This window comes from Neophocaena asiaeorientalis, unplaced genomic scaffold, assembly GCF_003031525.2.
Source record: "Neophocaena asiaeorientalis asiaeorientalis breed wild unplaced genomic scaffold, Neophocaena_asiaeorientalis_V1.1 scaffold18, whole genome shotgun sequence".
Classification (NCBI taxonomy): domain Eukaryota; kingdom Metazoa; phylum Chordata; class Mammalia; order Artiodactyla; family Phocoenidae; genus Neophocaena; species Neophocaena asiaeorientalis.
This window is the reverse complement of record NW_020172444.1, coordinates 537,954-561,855: the sequence shown is the minus strand read 5'-3', so window position 1 is coordinate 561,855 and position 23,902 is coordinate 537,954. Positions and strand designations below refer to the sequence as shown.

At 34.4% G+C, this 23,902-nt stretch overlaps 1 protein-coding gene across 1 annotated transcript in view; it reads right to left on the bottom strand.

Moving 5' to 3' along the window:
- Positions 1 to 23,902, bottom strand: part of BIRC6 (baculoviral IAP repeat containing 6) — a 233,423-nt gene that overhangs the window by 161,411 nt on the left and 48,110 nt on the right. The window contains 11 exon segments of the mRNA XM_024732052.1: positions 197 to 328; positions 419 to 580; positions 932 to 1,065; positions 2,062 to 2,240; positions 4,309 to 4,440; positions 4,923 to 5,012; positions 6,115 to 6,275; positions 8,109 to 8,334; positions 10,616 to 10,765; positions 14,868 to 16,262; positions 20,602 to 20,660. Of these exon segments, the coding sequence (XP_024587820.1) occupies positions 197 to 328; positions 419 to 580; positions 932 to 1,065; positions 2,062 to 2,240; positions 4,309 to 4,440; positions 4,923 to 5,012; positions 6,115 to 6,275; positions 8,109 to 8,334; positions 10,616 to 10,765; positions 14,868 to 16,262; positions 20,602 to 20,660 (2,820 nt within the window).

The window sequence follows — 23,902 nt, the reverse complement described above, 5'->3', positions numbered from 1 at the left end:
TGGTTGAGAGTCCGCCTGCCGATGCAGGGGACATGGGTTCGTGCCCCGGTCCGGGAAGATCCCACATGCCGCGGAGCGGCTGGGCCTGTGAGCCATGACCGCTGAGCCTGCGTATCTGGAGCCTGTGCTCCGCAACGGGAGAGGCCACAACAGTGAGAGGCCCACGTACAGCAAAAACAAAGAAAAAAAAACCAACCTGATACACAAGGCTAGAAATCGTGCACACTTATGGGCTATGCTGCGTCCTGCCTCAAAGAAGCAAACATGTACAATGTCTAAAAGACATTTTCGTGTTTTTGAAAGCAGGCTCTCATTTCCTTCCTTTGAGCTGCAAAACAATAGCAGATGTTTAGGCTCATCTTGAACTTCCAATCATAACATCCAAAGGGCAATCCGTGGTAAATAAAATCTTATTAACCTTCCAGGTCCATTTGAATGTACTCCAGCTAACCAACAAAGAATATCTAACACAAGGCTCTGGGCATGTTCTGTGATTTGGCCATCATCTGCTTTTCTACACAAAGTGTTAAGAAGTTTCTCATGAAATTCTGAAAACTGTAACATGGCACATCGTTGCACTCTACAAAAAAGAATATATAAACACATTAACAACCAAAATAGAAAAGTTAAAACTAAAGCTATTTCAACCTGGTTGGACATACAATGTTTCATTTGAAATCATTACTATCACAATTTAAAAAAAGGAACTTTTGAAAATTCCCAAGCACTATAAAGACACCAGGGATGAACCAATGAAGTGGAAAGACAGTATATACCATCACTGAGATAAGTTCTTAAGAGAAATGAAAAGCAAATAAAAATTTTCAAGTAAAAGTTAGGATTTAAAAATTTTGTGTATTTTGGTATATTTATTGGAATTCTTCCTTTGTACTCCTATTACTTTAAGGATAGTATAAGAAAATGAGGTTACCTTTCCTTAGAAATTGAAGTTTTCTTAAATCTTCGGATGGTGACTGAGACTTCCTGAAGTAAGTCACAGCCCCGGAGGTTTTCGGATTTACGGGTGCTACTTGCATTTTCATTCTTAACATTAGAGGATTTTTCCTAAACATACAAAAATAAATAACTGAATGAGCAAACAAATGAAACAAAAAAATTATTTACTATTAAAGTCTATAAATAAAAGAATATAACTGAAATATGGCTATCAAAACATAAATCTCAAATTAAAATGACAGCTTTCACCCTCATATTCAGTAAATGACTAATTTAGCCCAGAATTATAACAGGGAAAGAAAGAAAGACATAGTCACTGTTTAAAGGTAATAACCCAATGAATTAAGATTATAAGGCCAAAGTCTTGAGTCTAAGTCCCAGCTACAGCTCTACAAGATATGTGAGCTCCCCAATCTAAGGTTCACTCACTTTCAACATGAAAAAATGGAGGTAATAACACCTGCTCTGCCTACCTCAGAGTTATTTTGAGGATTAAATCAGATAAAGTACACAGAAGTCCTTGAAAAATTGGAAGACCTATACAAATATAAGATGATTAGTGTTACTGGTACTGCTACTGTTGCTTATGAATAATGATGATAGAGAAACAAAATCTCCAGAGTTCGGGAAAGTCCAAGATCAAACAAGTATGAGGAAACTGCATGATATACAGCTAGTTGTAGAAAATGAACCATGAAAATTAAGATACATCTCTAAAATCACTTCTCAACTTCTGTTCCTGCAGTCTCTCAAATGTTTACAAAACAAACAAACAAACAAAAAAAAGTAGTGCATTATCAGTAGAGGGCAGAGAAACAAACTCTCACACCCAAGGAACTAAGAATAATTATACAGGGAAGTACCTGCTAACAATTATTCCCTACTGAATGTACTTTATATAAGCTAGGTAGTCGGCTTAAAGTTAATTCAAATATTTTCTCCTTGATTATATTTTTTTTAACTTGCTGCAGAGAAAAAATACAAACAAACAAAAGTGTCTACTGATAAATCAATTATGGGCCATACTACTTCTAACAGTGTGCCAAATCTCAACCACCATGTTTAAAACAGCACGTTACAGTTCAAAATGATACTGTTTCATACCTTGCCTGCTGCAACTTTTGCCAAAAGTGAAGCAAGTGAATAACCCTTGTTACTCTGGTGTTTTAGGGATGGAAGTCTTACTACCGGACGTATACCACCGTTACAGATCTCATCTGTTCCTCTTTCATTCACTGCCTTGACATGGATTAAAAATGAACGATATTTTCCTCCTGCCATACCTAGAGGAGTGGTACAGAAGGGGATAAATTATTCAATCACCAAAAAATCAAATTGTTTTTTGTCTTCCCAGAGCAAGTTAAATTAACTCCACAAAAAGAAAAATACACTTGGCCAGAATTTTCGAATTACACTGTTTGCATACAATATGGCTAAATAACCTTTGGTAGCAAAAGAACAAAAAGCACAGGAGTTATATGAACAGCCTAAGATAGAAAGTTTTGACACCTCGCATGTTTTACCCCAATCAAAGAAGTTATTCATTTTAATAACAGAAATTTTGTGAACTACAGAAAAACACAAAGAAAATACTGTCATTAAAGTACCGCCCAGAGATAATGATGTATCATATGTGTATCCATCCAGTCCTTTAATGCACGCATGCACACACATACATATGTGAATGCATACATACACATAAGCATTATAGTATTACAGCTGAAAAAGCACAGGCTTTGGAGCCACTACCTGGCTTTGATAATGGTTCTGCCATTTTATTAGGCATGTGACAAATTAACCTCTCCATGGTTCAGTTTCTTCAAAAGTAAATGAGAATAATAATAGTACCTACCTCAAAGGTAACTGAAATACTTATAACTGCATGGCACAAAGGAAGCGCTCGATAAATATTGGTTGTTATTATCACTAGCTTCAATTTTATATGGTTTTAACTAAGTTGAGATCATACTATACAATCTATATGTAAAATTTATTGCAAAAATACCCTCAAACTAATATACCCATGAACAAACCATAAGCTGATTGTTGCCTAAGCAGGTATGAAATCCTTCTGTAATTACAAAAGCTACTTTTGTTGTTTTCCACTGATCTGTCTGCCTACTGTGCTAGCGCCACACTGTTACATTCTTCTTACTGCTGCATTATTCTTGGTTCTAGAATCTAATAAGACCCTCCGCCTCAATCTTCTTTTTCTAAATGTCTCTGGCCAGTATCATCCTTTTATTCATCCACAAAAATTTAGCAATCATTTTCTCCAGTTCAAAGTTTTAGGAATTTGATGGGAAGAAGAGTCATTTCTATTAAATTCTGGGAAAATTAACACTTTTACATTATTGAGTCTTTTGAAATACATGTTACATAATTTTATCCCCAATTTTGTCAAAGCCGACATTTTAATTTTCATATAAAATTTTCAGTTTCACACTCTTTCAACAAAATTAACTTATACTCTCAGCAATATGAGAGAAGAGATGTTATTAGTTTTGCTCACCACTGTAACCCAGGATGTGGCCTAACACATCAAAAAGTTAAAGAGTCTCATAAAGTTAATGAATGAATGAATAAGATGTACTCAAGGGAGTACATTCAAACTTGTGTATATACTATGTCTGCAGCTAAAGGTAAGCGTGTGAATAGGGACAAACATTATGAAGGGAATGTACACAAATTAAAATAGTTGTTACTTAGGTGGTCAGATATTTTCTTGGTTTAGGGAAGGATCTCCACACCTTACCCACCTCCAATTTTACTTTAACAATCAAGGTAAGTGTCTCATTTGTTGGCTTTTTTTATTCACCCCTGAGATACAAAGGTGAAATAAATGTCCTACTACTGCAATATCTAATATCTTACAGATGTAAGATATAAAATATACATTAATTATAATTTGTGCTTAAGACATTCAGATCATTACATCTGATACTTTCAAAACTCCTCTATAAAAATCCCATAAGCGAAGATATTGTAACAATATACAACACTCTGAAGACACAGGACTTTAAATTGATGGAAAAGGCAAACATGCTAGAACATGATGTCTGGTTATTTGAAGAATTCTGTATGTCATGCTAAGTCATCCTACATTCATCTTCTTTATGCTTTTTTAAAAAGCACTGAGACCTTCAAGACACAGAAAGTAGGATCTGAAGTTTCACATAACAATAATCACTTATGAGAGGAAATTACCTCAGCTACCAGGAAACTGATGGAATCACTAATGAAAAGTCCCCCAAAAAAACAATACCTTACTTTTCTGAAATCAGTTTTTTCTAATCTACTTTTACAATTGTGGGATTATTTACTCTGCTTTTGTAAAATACGTTACTTCACCTTTAACAAGTTTGGGGCTTGTTAACGTCAACATCCCAGCATGCCCTGATAGATCAAGGCCACTAGCAAGCCATACTGGCCCACACAGAATGTCTTCTTTATGATCTTCTAAAAACGGACATAATCTAAGACCTAAAAAGAAAAATACACATTTTTCTTTTAAGTTAGCTTATAATTTAAAATGTAATATTTAATAAGCAAATATCCATCCCATTTACATGTAACAGCACCACACAAAATTCCATATTTGAATGTGTTCAAATGAGAATTCACTATCATGCTAAGGAACTATAATCAATTATCTGATACATTATGTTGCTTTTCCACTCCCATATTATTTACATTCACCTTGATTAAAAAAAAAATTACAGAACCATGACATGATTTCAAATCTCAAGATATTAAAAAACAAGAATGCAAGTATTAGTGCAGCTGTGTTCACAAAGATGCGCTGAAAGTTAAAGCATACTGCCAAAGCAGAATTATAGGTTATTTTTAACTGTGTTCTTAAAACCACGTTTTTGCAAGCCATAAGGAAATCTTTGCCCAACATGATGCATTTGGATCACTACTCCTTTTACTGTCATGGACAACAGCTCTGTAATTTAACTCACACTGTGATTCCTCTACATCCATGTGCTGCATTTCTTCATTCAAATCAACCAGGGACGGTTTCCCATTTTGTTCCACTTCAATGTTAAGAGCTGGAGACAAAGGAAAGGTGATCTGCCTATCTACTGCTGTTTCTAGAGGATAAAAATATTAGTAAACTTAATTTTGCTTAATATCAATGATTTATGTGCCTAAAATTCTAAAATTCTCTGTTAAACTGGGAACTGCAGTGATTTTTATCACAGATGCTAAAATGGTTGTTAGGAGAAGAAGAAAATTAGATTCAATTGTTTCATACACTCTTCTCTCTTTTAATGGTGGATATTCACCTGAAGAAACTATCTGCTGGCAACTAAACTAAGAATTCTTACCCTAGGCTACACAGTACTGCACCTGCAGACTTTTGAAAATACCAACACCTAAGTCCTATCCCAATTACATCAGAGTCTGTCATGATTCAAAATAATACACACACACACACACACACACACACACACACACACACACACACAAATACACACATATATATACAAACGCACATATATACACAAACACATACATACATATTTGTGAAACAGGAAATTTTTCAGGTTTCAATGTTTTTACCCCTGATGTGAAGTAGCCATTTTACTCTTAAATTATCCCCAGTTTTTTAATTTATCCTATTAAGAAGAAAACACTGAGAAATAACATCTAGTTTCCAATATGCCAAATATGTACAATCTATTTTAATAACTCAATACATCAGATTCGGAACTTGTAAGAAAGATAAATAAAGATGAATATATTTCTGGCATTACCTTCTGGGTTTTACTAATAACCTTAAAAGAATATGTGACTCCATAACAAAGCTCTTTTCCCAATCAAGTCTCCTCTTAGGAAGAGAAATGCATAAGTCTAATAATGCTAAAAGTGAAACTAACTCACACAGGAACTAACTGCATTTCCCAAGAACCATAATTAAATTACTCAAGTTTACGCAAGTCTGAACAACAATGAGTTACTGAAAAGCTCTTAAATGTTCTCTGGATTAACTTTTCTAAATAGAACCACAAAAAGTAAAGAAGGAAAATACCACAGGGGTGGGGGGGCAAGGAGGGACGTCAAACCTAGACAGCCAAGTTGAAAATTCGTTTTTTTAAGAAACCAACTACAAGATAAAATCTTCAAATGTAAAATTTGATCCATTCTTACCATTGACTTTCCCTAAGCCGGGAGCTTTATTTTTCAGCAGTGTCACTTGTATCTGTGGAATATTGGTGATGTTTGAGTTCAAAACAAATTTGAAGTCCACATGTCCAACCATACAAGCTTTAGGTAGAACCAATTCAAAAACGTGTTCATCCCAGCTGTTGCTGTCAAGTAAGGGAGAAAATAATAAATAATGCAAAAATCTTTCTTCAGCCGTAACCATCTTACCACTAATACCACCTTTCATACTGATGTGCAGCCTCCAACAAAACTTAGTGCTTCTCAATCAGATCAGGAGAGAAGATAAGCAGTTCTATTGAGAAAGATTAAACTTAGGGCAATGAATAATCTTACCTCAGGAATCTCTACCTGCCTTCGGAACTGTACATTCCAAAAAGCCCTTGCTCCTCTAAGTGTGAGCTACTCTGCATCAGAATTATGTGCAGATTCATGGGGCCCACCCTGAGCCTAAGAGAGGGGTCACAGGAATCTGTATTTTAAAATAAGAACTTTTTGTATTTCTTATACTTGTCCATTCTCTGATTTTAAATTCTACATATATGCTGTAAAGTAAAACTCCACTAAATTCCAGATTCATATCCAAATGCCTACCGGGTATCTCAAACTTATCATAAATAAACCCAAATTACTTGATAACTAACTTCAATATCAGTAAAAAGAAATTCCACTTCTCAATTAGCTCAATCCAAAACATTAGAGTCATCCTTAACTATTCTCACTCACACCAGATGCTCAGTATATTAGCGTACACTATTCCTTCTACCTCCAAACTGTATGTGACCACTCCTCACTTCCTCCATCAACTATCATCATGGTCCAAGTTACCATCAACACCACCATAATTACCTGAATTACCACAACAGCAATCAAGTTAGAATCCTTGCTTCTATCACTTCCCCCCAATACACACACCACAACCACTCATAATCTACTACCAACACAGCAGTCTTAATGTATCCTTCTAATATATAAATTATATCGCATCACTCCTACATTCAAAACCATCTAACATCTTCCCATCTCACTCAACATAAAAGTCTCACTATGGCCTATAAAGATGGTCATGATCTGGCTACCAACTATTTCCTTTGATCTCACCTCCTACCACTCTCCTCCATGTTCACTGCACTCCAATAGTAGTGTCCTTGCTCTTCCTAAAATTCATAAAACATACCTCTCAGGGTCTCTGTACTTGCTATTGTCTCCAAATTAATGTCTTCATGGAGGCCTTTCTGAGGGCCCTTATATAAAAAATATCACACATATCTTCTCTCCTTCTCTCACACTCACACACATGTACACACCCAACAACTATTCTATCACCATACTGTTTTAACATGCTTCAGAGCTTTTATGACTATATATGACATAGTAGATATCTGCTACTGTCTGTCTATCCCCACCAGAATGTAAATTCCATGAAAGCCATATTATTAGTGCCTTCAAAAGTACCTGCACAATTGGGAGATTGGGATTGACAAATACACACTGCTATATATAAAATAGATAACTAATAAGAACCTACTGCATAGCACAGGGAACTCTACTCACTACTCTGTAATGGTCTATATGGGAAAAGAATCTAAACAAAGAGTGGATATATGTATATGTATAACTGATTTACGTTGCTGTATACCTGAAACTAACACAACATTGTAAATCAACTATACGCCAATAAAAATTTTTAAAAAACAAAAAAAAGGAAAACTCATATTTAAAAAAAAAGTACCTACACAAAACAAACATTTAAGTATTTAGTCACACAATCACAAATTTATTTAACAAACTAACTGCAATGATGGATTACTCTTAGCGTTTTATCCTACAACTAAGAATACAGGAATTTCTAAAATCAAGGTGACAAATGAAAGGAACAAAGCTGTTAATATGCAAAAGTTAAGAGAAAGAGTAACATATATAATAATTCTATGTTGTCTCTAACAAATATATAAGATGAGCTTGGAAGAATGTTTTACCTGTCAGTCTGTAGTTTCCAAGTTCTAGTATGCTGAGCAGCATCTCCATGATGTTGCTGATGCAAATGCTGAGGATGCCGCCTTTGCTGCTGTTCTTGTTGAACCTCTACCCAGCATGGAGGAACAGTAGCTGAAAACCGTGGAGTCAAAGTCTCAAAGCGGGTTAGCTCCACTAGAGACGTCAAGATGTCAAGGGTAAATGGCTGGTCCACCAATAAATCAACTCCTTAACAATAGTGAATGTAGAATTTGAAATAGGTTTTAAAAAAAGAAGTTTTAATCCATGTTTTCTGTCTAGTCAATTACAACATTCACCAAATGGCCTCAAAGTTAATAATGTAGGCTCAGATACCTATATACAACTAAAGCAACTAGCACTGACTACATAACTAGCATTAAGAAAAATCCATCTTGAATATTTTAAATTATAGAAAGGGTACTTATTGGAGAAACCTAAACTCAACCTGTTAGAAGAGCCCTGACTGAGCTTTAACGAGCACCAGGTTAACAAGGGCAACAGAAGTAGTGGTGCTGAAATGCAAGCCTGACTTACATCAGATCAATAATTAACTTTTACACTTTGTTATTTACAAAACAAAATGCTAAACATCTGCAAGCACATAACATCTGCCCCTTTTTACTCTATTAAAAAGTAATTTTTTAGAAGTCAAAGCTATACTGACGGCAAACAAATACTTACAAACCAAAAGCTTAAACAGCATTTTTTCCACTTCTGGGGTAGTTAAGAATACCTTGTACACATACCAGTATTATAAGAGTAACAACCTGCTTCCGAGAGATTAGTTTGCGTTTACAAATATATGTATTCACATCTGTGAAATGCCTAACGTAGGACAAAGCTGAAAAACTGTTGTTCTTATTCCAATTAACAAAAATAACTTTTAAAAAAGACTAAACTATGAAATCTGATAAGTTTAGAAAAGCTTCACAAAGAAAGTTTACACTGCATTCTATAAAATTATTACAAGTGTACTTCAAATTACATTTTTCCTCAAAGCTGAGAGCTTTTAAAAATCTGACTGAAACTGTATTAAATGTTGTTTGTAAACATTAACAGCATATCAATGCTCCTTCTTTATTTCTTTATAATCTAATTCATCTTTACTAAATAGTATTTTTATGGAATTTATATGAAAACTCTTACTACACCAATACCCTATAAAATATGAAAACATTCAATATGTTAGCTTTTTAAACCAACTTGTGTAGTTAATCAAGACAATCAAGTCTAATTATACATAGCAAGAGACATGAGTCACTTTATCTCAACCAGAGGATAATCTTGCCTCCCCAGGGCCATTTGGATGAGGATAATTGTGTGTGCTACAGGAATCAAGTAGGTAGAAGCCAGAGATACTCCTAATACAGCACAGGACGGTCCTCCCACAACGAAGAATTACCTAGTCTGAAACGTCAATAGTGCTGAGAATGAGAAACCCTGCCTTACGGTAGTAAAGACTGCTATATATTATACAAGTGATCACTAAAATTAACATATATTATACTAGTAATCACTAAAAGTTTCCCTTTGGTGCAAAGAAGAATGATCAAATGCACAAATATAAGTATTCATGAAGAACAAATACCAACTTCATGTATTATTTGTTTGGAATACATTTGAGTTTAAACACATTTTTTCTTTAAAGATTCATTAAATTTCTTTTAAATGCTAGGTTTGGGGAATAAAATGTGGTAAGTGCTAAGAATAAAACATAACAGCACAATGGAAGTACAAAAGGACTGTGGTATAGGGTAAGGATAAGGAAAGAGAGCTTAGTGTAACATATGAAGAGCATGAAACTGAATACACTTAAGAAATCATGAAAAGTTTCCTATAACTGGAGGTTGAGAAAAAGACTAGTTATTAGCCCAAAGAGCAAGTAAAGATTTTTAAGCAGGAGTAACAATGCTAACATTACTTCTTTTGAAAAACAAGTTTTGGAGGACGGTAGAGAAGATGGGTAGGAGAAAAGGCAAAAACAACAAACAAAACCAAACCTATCTAAAGGTTCACAATGGGGCAATGAGAGTCTGAATATATCACCCCTGGGAAAGAATATTTTTTCAGCATTTTTATTCCAGTAGTAATGTTAGTAATATTAGCCATTCCACTCACTTTACACTTACTTAATGAACTCTTCTCTTTTTCATATGCTTTGTTGCTCCCTAACTAGACCGAAAGCTCCTTAACGACCAAAATAATGTTTTTACCTCTTAGGTGACTTCACCAAAACTGATCAACCTACCACAGGTTGAGAACCATTTCTTATTCTAATGTTTACAACATTTTCCAACTACTGAAAAAATAGTGATAAACAATAGACAAAAACAAGCCTGGCAAGAGAATGTCAACAAGGAAATGAACTCTCTCAAAGTAACCAAGAATTGACTATAATGTTTAAGATAATATAAGAAAGATCCAGAAAACTCTGAACATCACAAGAATTTGCATTTTTAAGAATCATTTTAAAAAGTTAATACCATACCTGAAATGCCAGGACTTGAAGGATTTGATAAAGGTTTGGCACCTTCTGAAGACGGTTCTATTCCTTTAGAAAGAGATCCATCCACTAGTATGTCAGCTTCATCAATATCATCACAGGTTCCTCCAATTTGGAGAAAATGAAGCTCACCACCTACAGTGCAGTAAAATTCCATCAACGTAGGTACATGAAAAGTAGGTAAACAGACAAGTGTCTACTACTTAGTTAAGAAACTTAATTTATTTTAATTTCACTCAAAAGGCAGAAAAAGAGGGCTACCAAAGTGACATATCTCTAAGAATTCAGAAATCAAACTGTCAAGGAAAATTAAATGATGAAAATGGCAAATACATAAACATATGTAAAAATAGTTATTTATCTAGTACTTACATGTGTAAGACACTATTTTAAATGCTTAATTCATTTAGTCTTCACAAATAACCTTAAAGTAGGGAGTATAATTGTGGCCACTTTACAGATGAGGAAACTGATGCACTAGCTATATTGGAATCCACAGCCCAATCTCTTAATCACAGCAGTAACAAAACTGAACAAAGATTCTTAATTTTTTGAAGTATTCACAATAAAATGAAATCAAATCAAATTTCTATTTTTCATTATTTCTATCACAGAAAAGAAAATGGAAAACGAGCTTAGCAAATATTTAAGAACAAAAAAAAAAACAAGAATATTTGGAGATTTCACTTCCAGAATAATAAGGAAGACAAAAATCTTATTCCTGAAAAGCATCTATAAAGTTGGACAAAACTGTAATTTAAACAGAGTGGGTCAAACGGTGAAAACCAGCAGAAATGCTACTACTGCCACAGGGGACTCTGATTTGGAAAGCTTGTCCGCTTAAAGTGGCTCAGTGGCGAAAAGAAGGCCCATCTACTCTACTATCTCAAGTCAGAATCCTGTGTAGGACAAGCAAAACACTAGAAATAACGAGAGATTAAGAAAGAATTACAAGAAGTGAGAGAAACATAGGGGGCTTGGTAAACATTCCACACATCCCACATTGATCAGAGGTTGCAAATATGTGCAGCAAAGACCAGATGGGGTCCAAGCCATCAACACATTCTCAGTCAACCAAGTCCCCATGCCTACGTAGAAAAGACCTGAAAGGGCACAAGAGAAAATAAAAATAAAGAAAATAACAGCCAGGGCACACCTGAACACAACCTTACCAGTAAAGGTGTTTCGTCACAGCCAATTATCAAAATCATTGGCTGAATACTAAACTATGTGGACAGAGAGCCAACAAATAAGATACAAGTCTTAAAAATAAAAATCAGAGGGTTTCCCTGGTGGCGCAGTGGTTAAGAATCCACCTGCCAATGCAGGGGACACAGATTCGAGCCCTGGTGCGGGAAGATCCCACATGCTATGGAGCAACTAAGCCTGTGCGCCACAACTACTGAGCCTGCGCTCTAGAGCCCGTGAGCCACAACTACTGAAGCCCGCACACCTAGAGCCTGTGCTCTGCAACAAGAGAAGCCACTGCAATGAGAAGCCCACGCAATGAGAAGCCCACGCACCACAACAAAGAGTAGTCCCCGTTCGCCGCAACTAGAGAAAGCCCGCCCGCAGCAACAAAGACCCAATGCAGCCAAAAATAATTAAGTAAAATAAACACATTTTTAAAAATAAATAAATAAATAAAAACCAGAGGGGGTAAAAAATGAAAGAAACATCAGCGGCTGCTCACTGCAAACGAAACAGATTTCACAGATTTAGGCCAGGTGGGTTACCAAATAACCAATGCAACCACCACCTCCAAAGGGGGGTAAATCATAGTCCAGAGTTTCTACAACATTATTTAAAATGTCTAGTATTAAATTAAAAATTATAAAACATGTGAAGAGTGACACATGCTCAAGAAAAACAAAATCAATGAGAAATATCTCTGAGCACCCATATTTAGATTTAGCAAATACTTCAAAGAAGCTATTGTAAATATTTTATAGAATAAAAGGAAACCAGGTATAGAGAATTAGAAGAACGAACGGTGAAAATGACTCAACAAATAAAGAATCTCAACAAAAAAACAGAAATTATTTTAAAAGAACAAAAGGGAAATCCTAGAGTTGAAAAGTATCTAAAATGAAGAAGTTCACTAGACTCAATGCAGATCTGAGATGACAGGAGAAGGAATCAGTGAAATAAAAACAGATCAATAGTTGTGTGTTATATATGAAAGTTGTTAAGAGTAAATCCTAAGAGTTCTCATCAAAAAATAATAATAATAGGGAATTCCCTTGTGGTCCAGTGGTTAGGGCTCCACACTTCCACTGCAATGGGCACAGGTTCGATCCCTGGTGGGGGAAGTAAGATCCCACATGCCGTACGGTGTGGCCAAAAAAAAAAAATTAACTTATAACATTAATTGTAGATTTTTATCAAAAGACTCAATGTTTCTCCATGAGAGTCTTATGCTATTTGAATATACTCATAAGACAGAGTCAAATCCATTTGATTTACAGTCTACAGTGCTTTTCAAAAATCTGCTTTATGGACTGTCATACATACATCTTAAAACATCAACTTTTCTGTCCTCTTTATTGTTATTAATCTCATCTTTTCAAATGCATCTTGATCAGTCAACCCTTAAAGAACTGGGGGATAATTTTTAAAGTGGTTAACTTCTCAGGCTTTCTCTTGTCCTTCAATTCACCTAAATAAATTCCATCACATGAGATCACTTCCTAGAAATTTTCATCGTCCAAACTCCATGAAAACATTAATCTATTTCATAGCTTAAATACTATTTCTCCTCTGAATCGCCAAAAGCTATCTCATCAAATAAATCAAATCATTAAACTCTGATTGCGTTTGTGGAAACTACTAGTATCTTATGAATATGTGCCCTGGGACCAGGTAACTCAGGTTCCAAACCCAGCTCCACTTCCAGATGGCCTACAGCAAATTATATTGTTTTCATTTTTTAAATCTTTCAGATTAAAATATTCCAAAAAATTCAATGTATGGGTGTTCTGCTTTTATTACATTGTGGCAGTTTAACGTAGTTTAAGCACTCTGATGACAGACTGCCCAGGTCTGAACGCTGACTCTGTCATTTATTAGCTCTGTGACTTAGGCAAGTTACTTAACCTCTTTCCCTCGGTTTCCTTATCTGTAAAATGGAGACAATAACAGTACATAACTCATAAAGTTGGTGTGATGACTAAACAAATTAACAGAGGTAAAACTCTCACAGAAATGAACTGGCATATACATGATTAATAAGCTCAAATTATCCTTGACACCACATAGTATTTTAATGGTTTTTCTGAAAGGTCTATTATTCTAAAAGTATTCTACACTGCTCATTTTTTAAAATAATCTAGTTGGATTTTGATGTTATTTGAAGATTTTTTTTCCCCTTGTTATTTCACTAGATGTGTTTCAAAGAAGGCAACCCACACCACTACGTCCACCATTATCCTTCTTAGCCAAACTCTTAAAATCTTTTTAAAGAGAGGAAAAATTCAGGTTAATTCCTACCAGAACCACAAATAAGATGCACAACTCTTCCCAAACCCAATTCCTCTGCCAAGCATTGGTTATAGTTACTTAGGCTTCAAATATTTCCTGGCCCTAAATTCCTACTAAACAATCAATAGGACTATTCATTTTGCCTGATATTGTCAGTAATTCCTTAGTAACACTATCTGTTACTCTGTATGGAGCCTCAAATGTTGCAAAACTGATTCACTATCAGCAAAAGGTTAAGAGTAAATAAGACAAGAAAAATTTATTTGGCAAAACTAATAATTATTTACTAAATACTTTTATTTCAGAAGGAAATAAGGACATGTATTTGTGCCAGAAACTTTACATACATTATTTCATTTAATTCTACCAAGCCTGGAAATAGGCTGCCTTGTCCTAGTTTATACGTAAAGAAACAAAGGTTTACTGAGTTTAAAGTAACTTGTCCAAAGCCACAAATTTGAGCAGATGCAGAGTCAGGACTCACAGAAACAACAGCAGGTTATTTTCTTGAGGTTAAAGCAGAGAAGATACTTTCTGAGAGACTTATTAACTTATTTAAATTAGAATCCTTACCTAGGGCAGTAGAAAAAAGTTTTAAAAACAGTTAAAACAGTAGAAAGATTTACGACTTCATTATAAAAAAAATAAATTTCCATCTATATGGATCTAAAATTCATGCTAAGTATGCACATAAATGAATGCCATATACATTGATTTTATAAGATTTGTAGAAGAACCAAACTAATCAATAGCTTACCTTTGGTGCATGCACACAGCCTGTCTGTGCCCGAGCAGTAAATGACAGAAACAAATGTGTCTTGTTCCTCAGTGCCCTCCTTTTTAGGAGGTTCCACTTTGGCCAAAATTTCAAAGTTTGAAAGATCTAATATTTTTACATATCCTCCCTGAGTGGTTATTACCAGGTGTCCAAGAGTAGAAATATCAGACTTTTTCTCTCTCTCAATGCCATTCTTTGAGGTTAACTGCATTTCCTCAGCAGGTTCCTCATAGTCATCCTCTCGATTATCCAGTATATCTGGCGGAAGCAAAATGAGCGAGGTAATTGTGTCCTGGGGATCTTTGATATGTTGGATTTTTATTGGCTCCTCTTCTAAAGTCACTATCCGAGTGGCATAATTCATTTTATAAAGTATTAAATATCCACCACTAACATTCCTCTGCTCAGGTTGAATTATCAAAGGAGTCTGTACATCTGCTGGTGATTCGTGTTGGATTATACTAATATTTGCACCATTCACTACAGCAAGATTTGATTCCAGCTCACATTTCCGTCTATTACATAGTGCAGAGTTTAACTTATTTAAATTATTCAAGGCCTCTACTTGATTTATTGCACTCAAGGATTCAACAGGGCATGTCCGCAGTCCTACTAATAAATGAATTCCATCAGCACAAGGAGTTATTGAGTCTATACAAAGATTCTCCTCCTCCGCAAACTTTGGCAGCCTCAAACACTGAACCAAAGTCCCAGGCTTGGGAAACACAGAGTTCCACTTCTCAGAATCTGGAGAGGTAAGGTTGGCTGCTGCATCTGCAAATTGCTGAATGTAAGTCACAGGAGGATCCTGCAACAACAACTGCTCCTGACTATCCAGCTCCATTTCAATAATCTGTGGAACTGTAAAACCATCATCATGCAAACTTTTACTCATTATATTGTTCATCTGTGAAAAGATTTTTCCTGCTTTCTCATCCGATTCCTTGATGCTATAAAGAAGCAAAATGGGTAAAGTCCTTCTTACCAGAGGAAAATTTAATTCTGAATTAGTGCAGGATTCATTGTCAGTTGACCCTTGTTCTGATATACTTTCACCCTGAGTTCTGCTTAAACCATCCAGTGACCTGTGAGAATTACTACTAATGGGTGAGGTAGCAGGAGATTTATATGTTAATAAACCTCCAGCTAATAAACATGGAAAGGGAATGTTGTGTTGTTCCTGGTGCTTTTCCTTTGTCTTTTCACTCTTAGAGTTGGTTAAGCAAGGATTTGCCCCAAGTTCTTCAAGATCCTTAACAGTATCTTCAAGAACATTTGCAACAATCTCCCACTGAAGTTTTTCTGGCTGCTGGAGGATGCTGAGTGCTGTTATATCAAGGCTCACGTCCATGGCTTCCTTCTGTGATGCATGCCCTTTGAAAAGGAACAATATTCATTACAAATGGCCTTGTGAATATAAATCAAAACCTGTAGTATAACATTTTCATTAATTTTCTTTTTTTTTGACTCATCCAGTTGCTGCATTTTAATTACACTAGTGGAAGAATTTAAGACCTTTTAAAGGAAATTTAATCAAACCTGAGATGAATCTACTCAGAAAAACCAGAGGTATTAAAGAGTTTCAAAAATCATTTTTAATTCAGAATACATTCTCCTGGCAATCTGTGAGCAAAACCCTTTTTTTTTTTAAAAAAAAAAAAGAGGAAAAAAGGGTTAAAGAATGAAGACATTATTACTATCAAAAGATTTCTGTCCTTCAACTCTAAACCAAAAGTATACTCAATACTATGCATATGTCATTTATGCACTTTGAAGAATATCCATGAAACATTACTGTAATCTCAGTTCATCACCTCTCTCCCACCCCACCATGCTAATTATCAGCTGACTGTCATAGCATGCAATTTATTTCTAACCTCAGCTCAGAAAAAATAATAACTAGAAAAAAAAGTTCCCAAAATTAGTCATTTTAAGTGAAATATAAGTGTCTTCACTATTATCCTCTCATTTATAGTTCATTTCAAGTCAACTACATTACATTACCCTTACTGACCTTTTGTCTACCGTGTGATCTTCAAGCTGTCCCCTTACAAATAGTATAAAGGTCATTCCTCAGTCTCAATGCTCCAAAAATACCATCTCTCTCAACACAAAACCCTGAAGTAGGTGTCAGTCAACCTCTAAACCAGGTATAATCTCTTGATACTGAATGCCAAGTTTCAACCAATCTGTTTTTTTCCTCAATAGCACAAACTATCAGGCAACAACATTATTAGCAATAATAATGTAAAGGTCACTTTATCTAACTTGTGGAAATACCAAAAAAACTGGAATTGGTTTTATAATTTTAGATTAAGAAGAGCATAGAAGAGTAAGGACATAAGTATAAAATAACTCAAGATGATTGCATGAAGTTTGAAAGTTACCCAAGTACAGGAATGAGCAACAGAGATTCATGGAACATCCAACACTTGAGATATACTGAAAGCTGTTTACACCATTTTTGTTAACGATTTCATAAGCAATATCTTCAAAATGCTCATGGACAGCTTTATCTAGACTTTCCCATTTTCTCAGCATAAACTTCTCATTTCACACAATGTCACTATTATCATCTAAAACTAAATCCATTTCTAGCAAAGCAGAAAAAACTTTAGTTATAAACTTAACAATTTAATTGTACTAATGAAGCTGTTTAACCACTCATTTGACTATATTCACGTGCAGTCTTTCTATTGCCATGCAATATTTATATATATTTACTTTACGAATTTACTCATTTAGATATAAGGCTGAAAGCTGAAACATTATTTTGAATGAGATTTTTATAACATGCAATACACTGTAATAAATCTTGAGGATGCTAACTATCTATTGGACTAAACTGAAACTTACTTAACTGATTTTTTTTTTCAGTTATGGTAGGAAATTGCCAAGAAAAAGCTATTATGTACATATTAAAACAAAGTAAATTGACCATAAGTTACATATATTAACACACATTTAAGCAATATTCAAAAGACATATGAGATGAGATTATCCATTAAAAAAGAAAATATAACAAGTGGCATTACTACTCTGTTTCTCCCCAACTATTTAATCGATGTCTAGGAAACAGCGTACGCAGTACATTCTCCTCAGAAGATTGACAAAGCACGACCACTGTCTAATACTGCAGTAAGGAAAACTGTCATCTTTACTTGTCTCAGAATTTCTCAAACCTGTTGGACCACAAAATAAATTTTTACAGAACATACCTACAAATATCCTGCAGTATGATATTCTTCAGATAATCATATTGGGAAACCCTTCTCTATTCTGCTTACTTAGGTACTGTCAACCCACAGTTCTGCCAGACAAACTTCCAGAGGTTTACATTAGGCATTTTCCTAAAAGCATCAAATTTCAATTTGAACTGTTCTTCAAACTATTGCCAAAAATTCTTCTCCTTCTACACAAGAAGGTATGTACCCTTAATTCTGATATATGAACCAAAGGGCAAATTTTTCTCTCTGACATCATCTACTTACAAAAGTCATAACCTTCAACTAAAATACAGATAAAAGTCTCTTAGTCTCCACTCACATTTTTGAAATTAAGAAATATATTCTACAATTTTTCAGACCATATCATTCAATTTGACAGGAAGAACTTGGAGTTAGTAAATTTAAGTTTGGAAATAGCATCTATGACTTATTTTAGATACTTCAGGAATAAAATACATCTCCCATTAATATAACAAGCTCCAAAATTCACTAACAGTCTCTCAATATAAAAGAATTAGCTTAGAAGATACATATTTTACTATAAATCAATGAACTACTTACAAATCCTCAAATGAGGCAATTAAAAATTCTGAACTGGAAGAATTTTTTTCTCTTACCATGGTTACCTCTTAATACTGCATGAGGACACCACTCCCAACCCTGAATAAGGTATCATAAAGAGTCAACAAAAATATACGGTAAGTGGGAAGTGAAGTAAACAGGACTACAGAATCTAAAGGAAGTGTGAAAGATCAAACAGGCGTAGATGAAAAAGATAAAGGTAGAAAGGGGATAAGGAAATAGATCAATATATAAGTACTATAATTACAAAAATACCTACTGAGATCCCTAGACCCAGAGGAAAGAGCTAGGCCACAGCATACAAAGGAAAGGATAATAGCTAGAATCAAAAAATTTAAGAGCAGAAAAAGCAACATTTAGTTCAAATACTTCACTTGACAAAGGAAAAACTGAAGCCCAGAGAGTTTAAGTGACTTGACAAGACCAAAGACTTATTTTGCAAGAGTTAAAACTCTAACCAGATCTCCAGATAACCAAGGTATTATTCTTCATCAGATTTTTCAAAATGCAATAGTAGCCCTTTCTTTTGCAAAGGGGTAACAAAGTGCAAAAAGAGCACTCTTCAACAGACTAAATTTTTTAAATGTAATCAATTATTTTTCCTAGAGCTAATTACACATTTGTATATTATTTGGGGCCATTTCCTACATTTTTCTTGATTGTTTTCATTGCTAAGAACTACCTTAGAAGACAAATGAGGGTTAACCCAAAAATCAGTGCGGTATTCTGTTTGGTGGCTTTAAAAAGATTTTACAACAAATTGGAATTGAGAGCACCTGCTACTCTATACAAACTTTAGACACATAACTTTTAACAACTGAACTATACAAAACCAAGTCTCCCCTAAGGAGATTTAATAAGTCATATATGTCCTTATTTCATGACATTTGACATTAGAAAATAGTCAGAATTTAATAATGTTCACTTCTTTAAAATAGTGGCTACTTCCCAGGTAATCTGTTTATGTATTTTTATCTTAATCAATTCCCAAAATTTTAAGTAACAGATGTTAATATCACTATTTTATATATTAGGAAGTGCAATCAGACTATAATAAGTGACAGAGTTGGGCTTCCCTGGTGGCGCAGTGGTTAAGAATCCGTCTGCTGAGGCAGGGGACACGGGTTCGTGCCCTGGTCCAGGAAAATCCCACATGGCGCGGAGCAACTAAGCCTGTGCGCCACAACTACTGAGCCTGCGCTCTAGAGCCCACAAGCCACAACTACTGAAGCCCGCGCGCCTAGAGCCCGTGCTCCGCAACGAGAGGCCACCTCAATGAGAAGCCCACGCACCGCAACTAGAGAAAGCCCATGCACAGCAACGAACACCCAACACAGCCAAAAAAAAAAAGTGACAGGGTTAGGATTCGAATTCTGAGATGCCTTGCCTATAATATAACTACATTAAAATATGAAGCATACTCTTTTGCCTTAATATTTCATAAGTTAATGAACAAGGCAGCATTTATTTGATGCCTTAATGTCTATGATTTTATACTTTAAAATTTATTCTCTATTCACCTGTGTTTTGGGGAGAATAAGAAATCATTAATTAATAATTATTAATTTAAATGTTACTTTTATTTAACAATACAATACACTATACAAATAAGCTGAACACATTTGGAAGAGTTTAACGTCCCTGAAATATGTGACAAAGATTTAATAAGATTCATTTTAATTCCTTTGGCTCAAATAGGTACTATTTAAATTTTAAGTATGAAACTCTATGAACACACTACTAATTCAAGATCTCTGATACATAATATTTGAGATTTCTTTGTGTATTAATGAAAATTTAGAGTTTGCACTAAGAAATACAGAATTAAGTGGTATTTAGCTTTACCTAAAAACTATATAAATGCAAGGATATAAAAAATAGATTATCTAATATTTTTTACATACCTGTCACAGAATCTGATCTGGAGTGCTCTTCACTGTCTGAATCCTCCAGTAAATCATCACTTAAAAGATAAATTAAAAATTAATTTCCATTTCAAAAAAAGTATACATAACATGAGACAGCAAAGAAAAAAGGACAATGTTACAACCATTGTTTTGCATCTCAAACAAGCATCACACAACTAGCTTAAATGATATATAAGCAGTTTGAGACCCTAACTGATTAACAATGCTAATAATGAATTATCTTAAATCATTAAATAAATGTTTGCCTGAAATAGAGTGTGGTAATCTCTAAAAATTTACAACAGAATCTATGGGAGTTCGACAAATGAATAGGTACGACTAGGGATAGTCTGGGTAAATAAAATGAAAAAAGAGAAAAACAGCTAATAAAATCAAGCACAAGCTTCCAGTAGTAAAATTTTAGTTAACTATTCTATTACTGAATTCAGAAAAGTTACCCTAAAACCAAATAGAATAGCTGTATAAATATGTGTGTATGTAAGTGTTTTCACACAGATATGCATTTCATTTGTGTTTTGCTTTTGGTTTTTTTTCCTTGTTTCGGAGGGGCTGTTAAGACCACCTTGATAAGCAGGAAAACTACTAAAACTCATAACTTAGGAGTCAAGACAAGACTCTTTTTCCTCTTCACTCAGGTGGCCAAGAAATTGCCAGCCTCTCTCTTTGCATCTAACGTTATCCTCAGTCTCCATTGTTAGCAAACAGGAAAAGAGATATAATTACAGACCACTCTAGCACAACATCAGGCAGTGCATGAACTAACAATCAGCACATTTACAGCAGTTCTAAAATTTTGATAGCCTAAACTACAAAACTTAAAAGATGCATTTCACGAGAAGGAAAGGTAATTCTCCCTTTTTGAAACAATATATTGCACCTTCCATCTGAAATACCTAGGCATTTATAATGTTATTTTATTATGAAACGTAACCTGGAAATGTCCCTTAGAAATGCTTAAAGTAATGTCTGAAATTGGGGTGGGAAGATACTTGCTTAGATATTTTTGACATAATTTCTGTGTTTCAGTCTTTTCAACTGGTAATAATTAACCATAAACAAATTTTGTGCTATAATTTAAAAATAACAAAAAAGAATGTGAAAAAGATGAGCTGCTAATTAGCCTCAAGCCATTCAAATATTAACTGGCTAGTTTCAGAAAAAATAATAAAGATATTTGGAAAAATAAATCCTAAGAGGAAAAATGAATGATTGGGAATTATCCAGAATGAAGAAGTCCAAACCAAGAAGAAACTATAGATTTTGAGGGCTTTTGCATTAAGAAAAATAGCCGAATATTACCCAGTTACAGAGACAAAAGATAAAATCTAGTAGTAGTATATTTTAAAGAAGGAATTCAGCTGTCTTGGAAGTTACAGAGAATGTTACAAAGGGTTGCCAGATAATTGCCTTAATTAGCCCACAAAAAAGCTTTATTGTGAAATTCTTCAAAATAAAATAATATTTAAAAAAACATTATTTCTTGACAGAAAAATGTTCATACTACTAAGTGATAAAATCATATGAGTAAAACCACTAAACTGTACACTTAAAGGGTGAATCTTCTGATGGGTAATGATGCATCAATAAATTTTTTTTTAATCACATGGGTTTAAAAAAAACTATACACACCTAAACGTTAACATGACTGGATGGTATGATAATGGGGACTCTACTTTTCTTCAATTTACTTCCATATATTTTCTAATATTTCTACAATAAACATGCATTACAGTTGACCACTGAACAACACAGGGGTTAGGTGCACCAACACTCCATCCATTAAGTGGAAAATCTGTGTATAACTTATACTAATTGCCCTTCTGTATCCGTGGTTCTGCATCTGCAGATTCAGCCAACCACAGATCGTGCAGTATTCACTGTTAAAAAAAATACACACATAATTGGATTCACGCAGTTAACCCATGTTGTTCAAGGGTCAAATGTACTTATATAATAGACACTAGATTTACTGAAGTCTTTTACATCATATAAAACCTTTTCCAAAGTAATAAACATGCAAAAATATATATATGGTAAGTTTAAAATGCTTAGTTAAGATTATATATGCTAATACTACAGGTGTACCTTAGTTTTGATATATAACTAAGATATACAATACTATAAGCAATTTCAAAGTTAAACTCAGGAAATTTTTGCAAATTTGGAAGACATAACATACAAATGAGGCATCCAGACAAAAATGTTAATTCATTAAAATTAAATGTGTCCCAAATAAATATTCTTCCTTAAATAAATTCAGAACAAAGACAAATGTTGCCTTCTAAGTAGAAATAGACAAAAAACAATTGCCAAGCAAGCTATACTGCTAATTACTTTAAACTTCTTGGTTAAGCTTTAATTTCTTCAGTTAATGTATTATTCTTCAAGCTAATGAAGCACAGCATATTTTTAAGACAAAATATACTATATATACTATATCTCGTGCCACAGAGGCAGAGGTAGTCTGGCTCATTGTATCTACCACCAATTCAACAGGAATCCTGCTACCTCTGGAGGAAAGGAAGGGGAGAGAAAGGGCATGAAGCTCCACCTCTTCAGCTTCCTCCTACCACCCCGACACACAGTAATCTTTGTATATGACTCATTTCACACTATCTTGGGAAAAAAGGGTCATTCTACCCTAGAAAGATTTTAAGTCTCTTAAAAAAGCAGGCAGAGCAATTTATATCTCAACCCTAGCACACAAGCTCAGATAATACCTGTCCGCAAGAAATACTGGACAAGTGTTTACCTAAAATATACATTTTACCAAGGTGTGTGTATGTGTGTGATCTTAAAACTACATCTTGACTCAATTTTTTTTTTTTTTTTTTTTTTGACTCAATTTTTAATCCTCAAATTACAAAACTGAGTCAAAAGTTCTAGTTAAAGTCAGTGTTCAGGACACACCAGTTTCATTATCTTCTATGAATAATTTTCCACTAATTCCGAAGTAAATCAAAGAGATCACGCATGCTTACTTTTCAGTCTTACTGGCAAATATGGTCAAACTCAAGACAACAACGGGCCAACTGCTTTCCCATCAAGCTCTCACAGGGACTTAAAATAACTGAGAGCACCATGAACCTTTAATTCAGTCTGTTCCAGAACTCAGACCACATTCATTTACCTACTAATAATTTCACATACTAATTAGCAAGAGGGACTAGACAGAGGTAAACTTCCCATTTTATATGTTGTGAATTCTCCATTAATTTAAATAATGAAATCATTTTCATTAGTAAAGTTCTATATTACTTTTTTTTTTTTTTTTTTT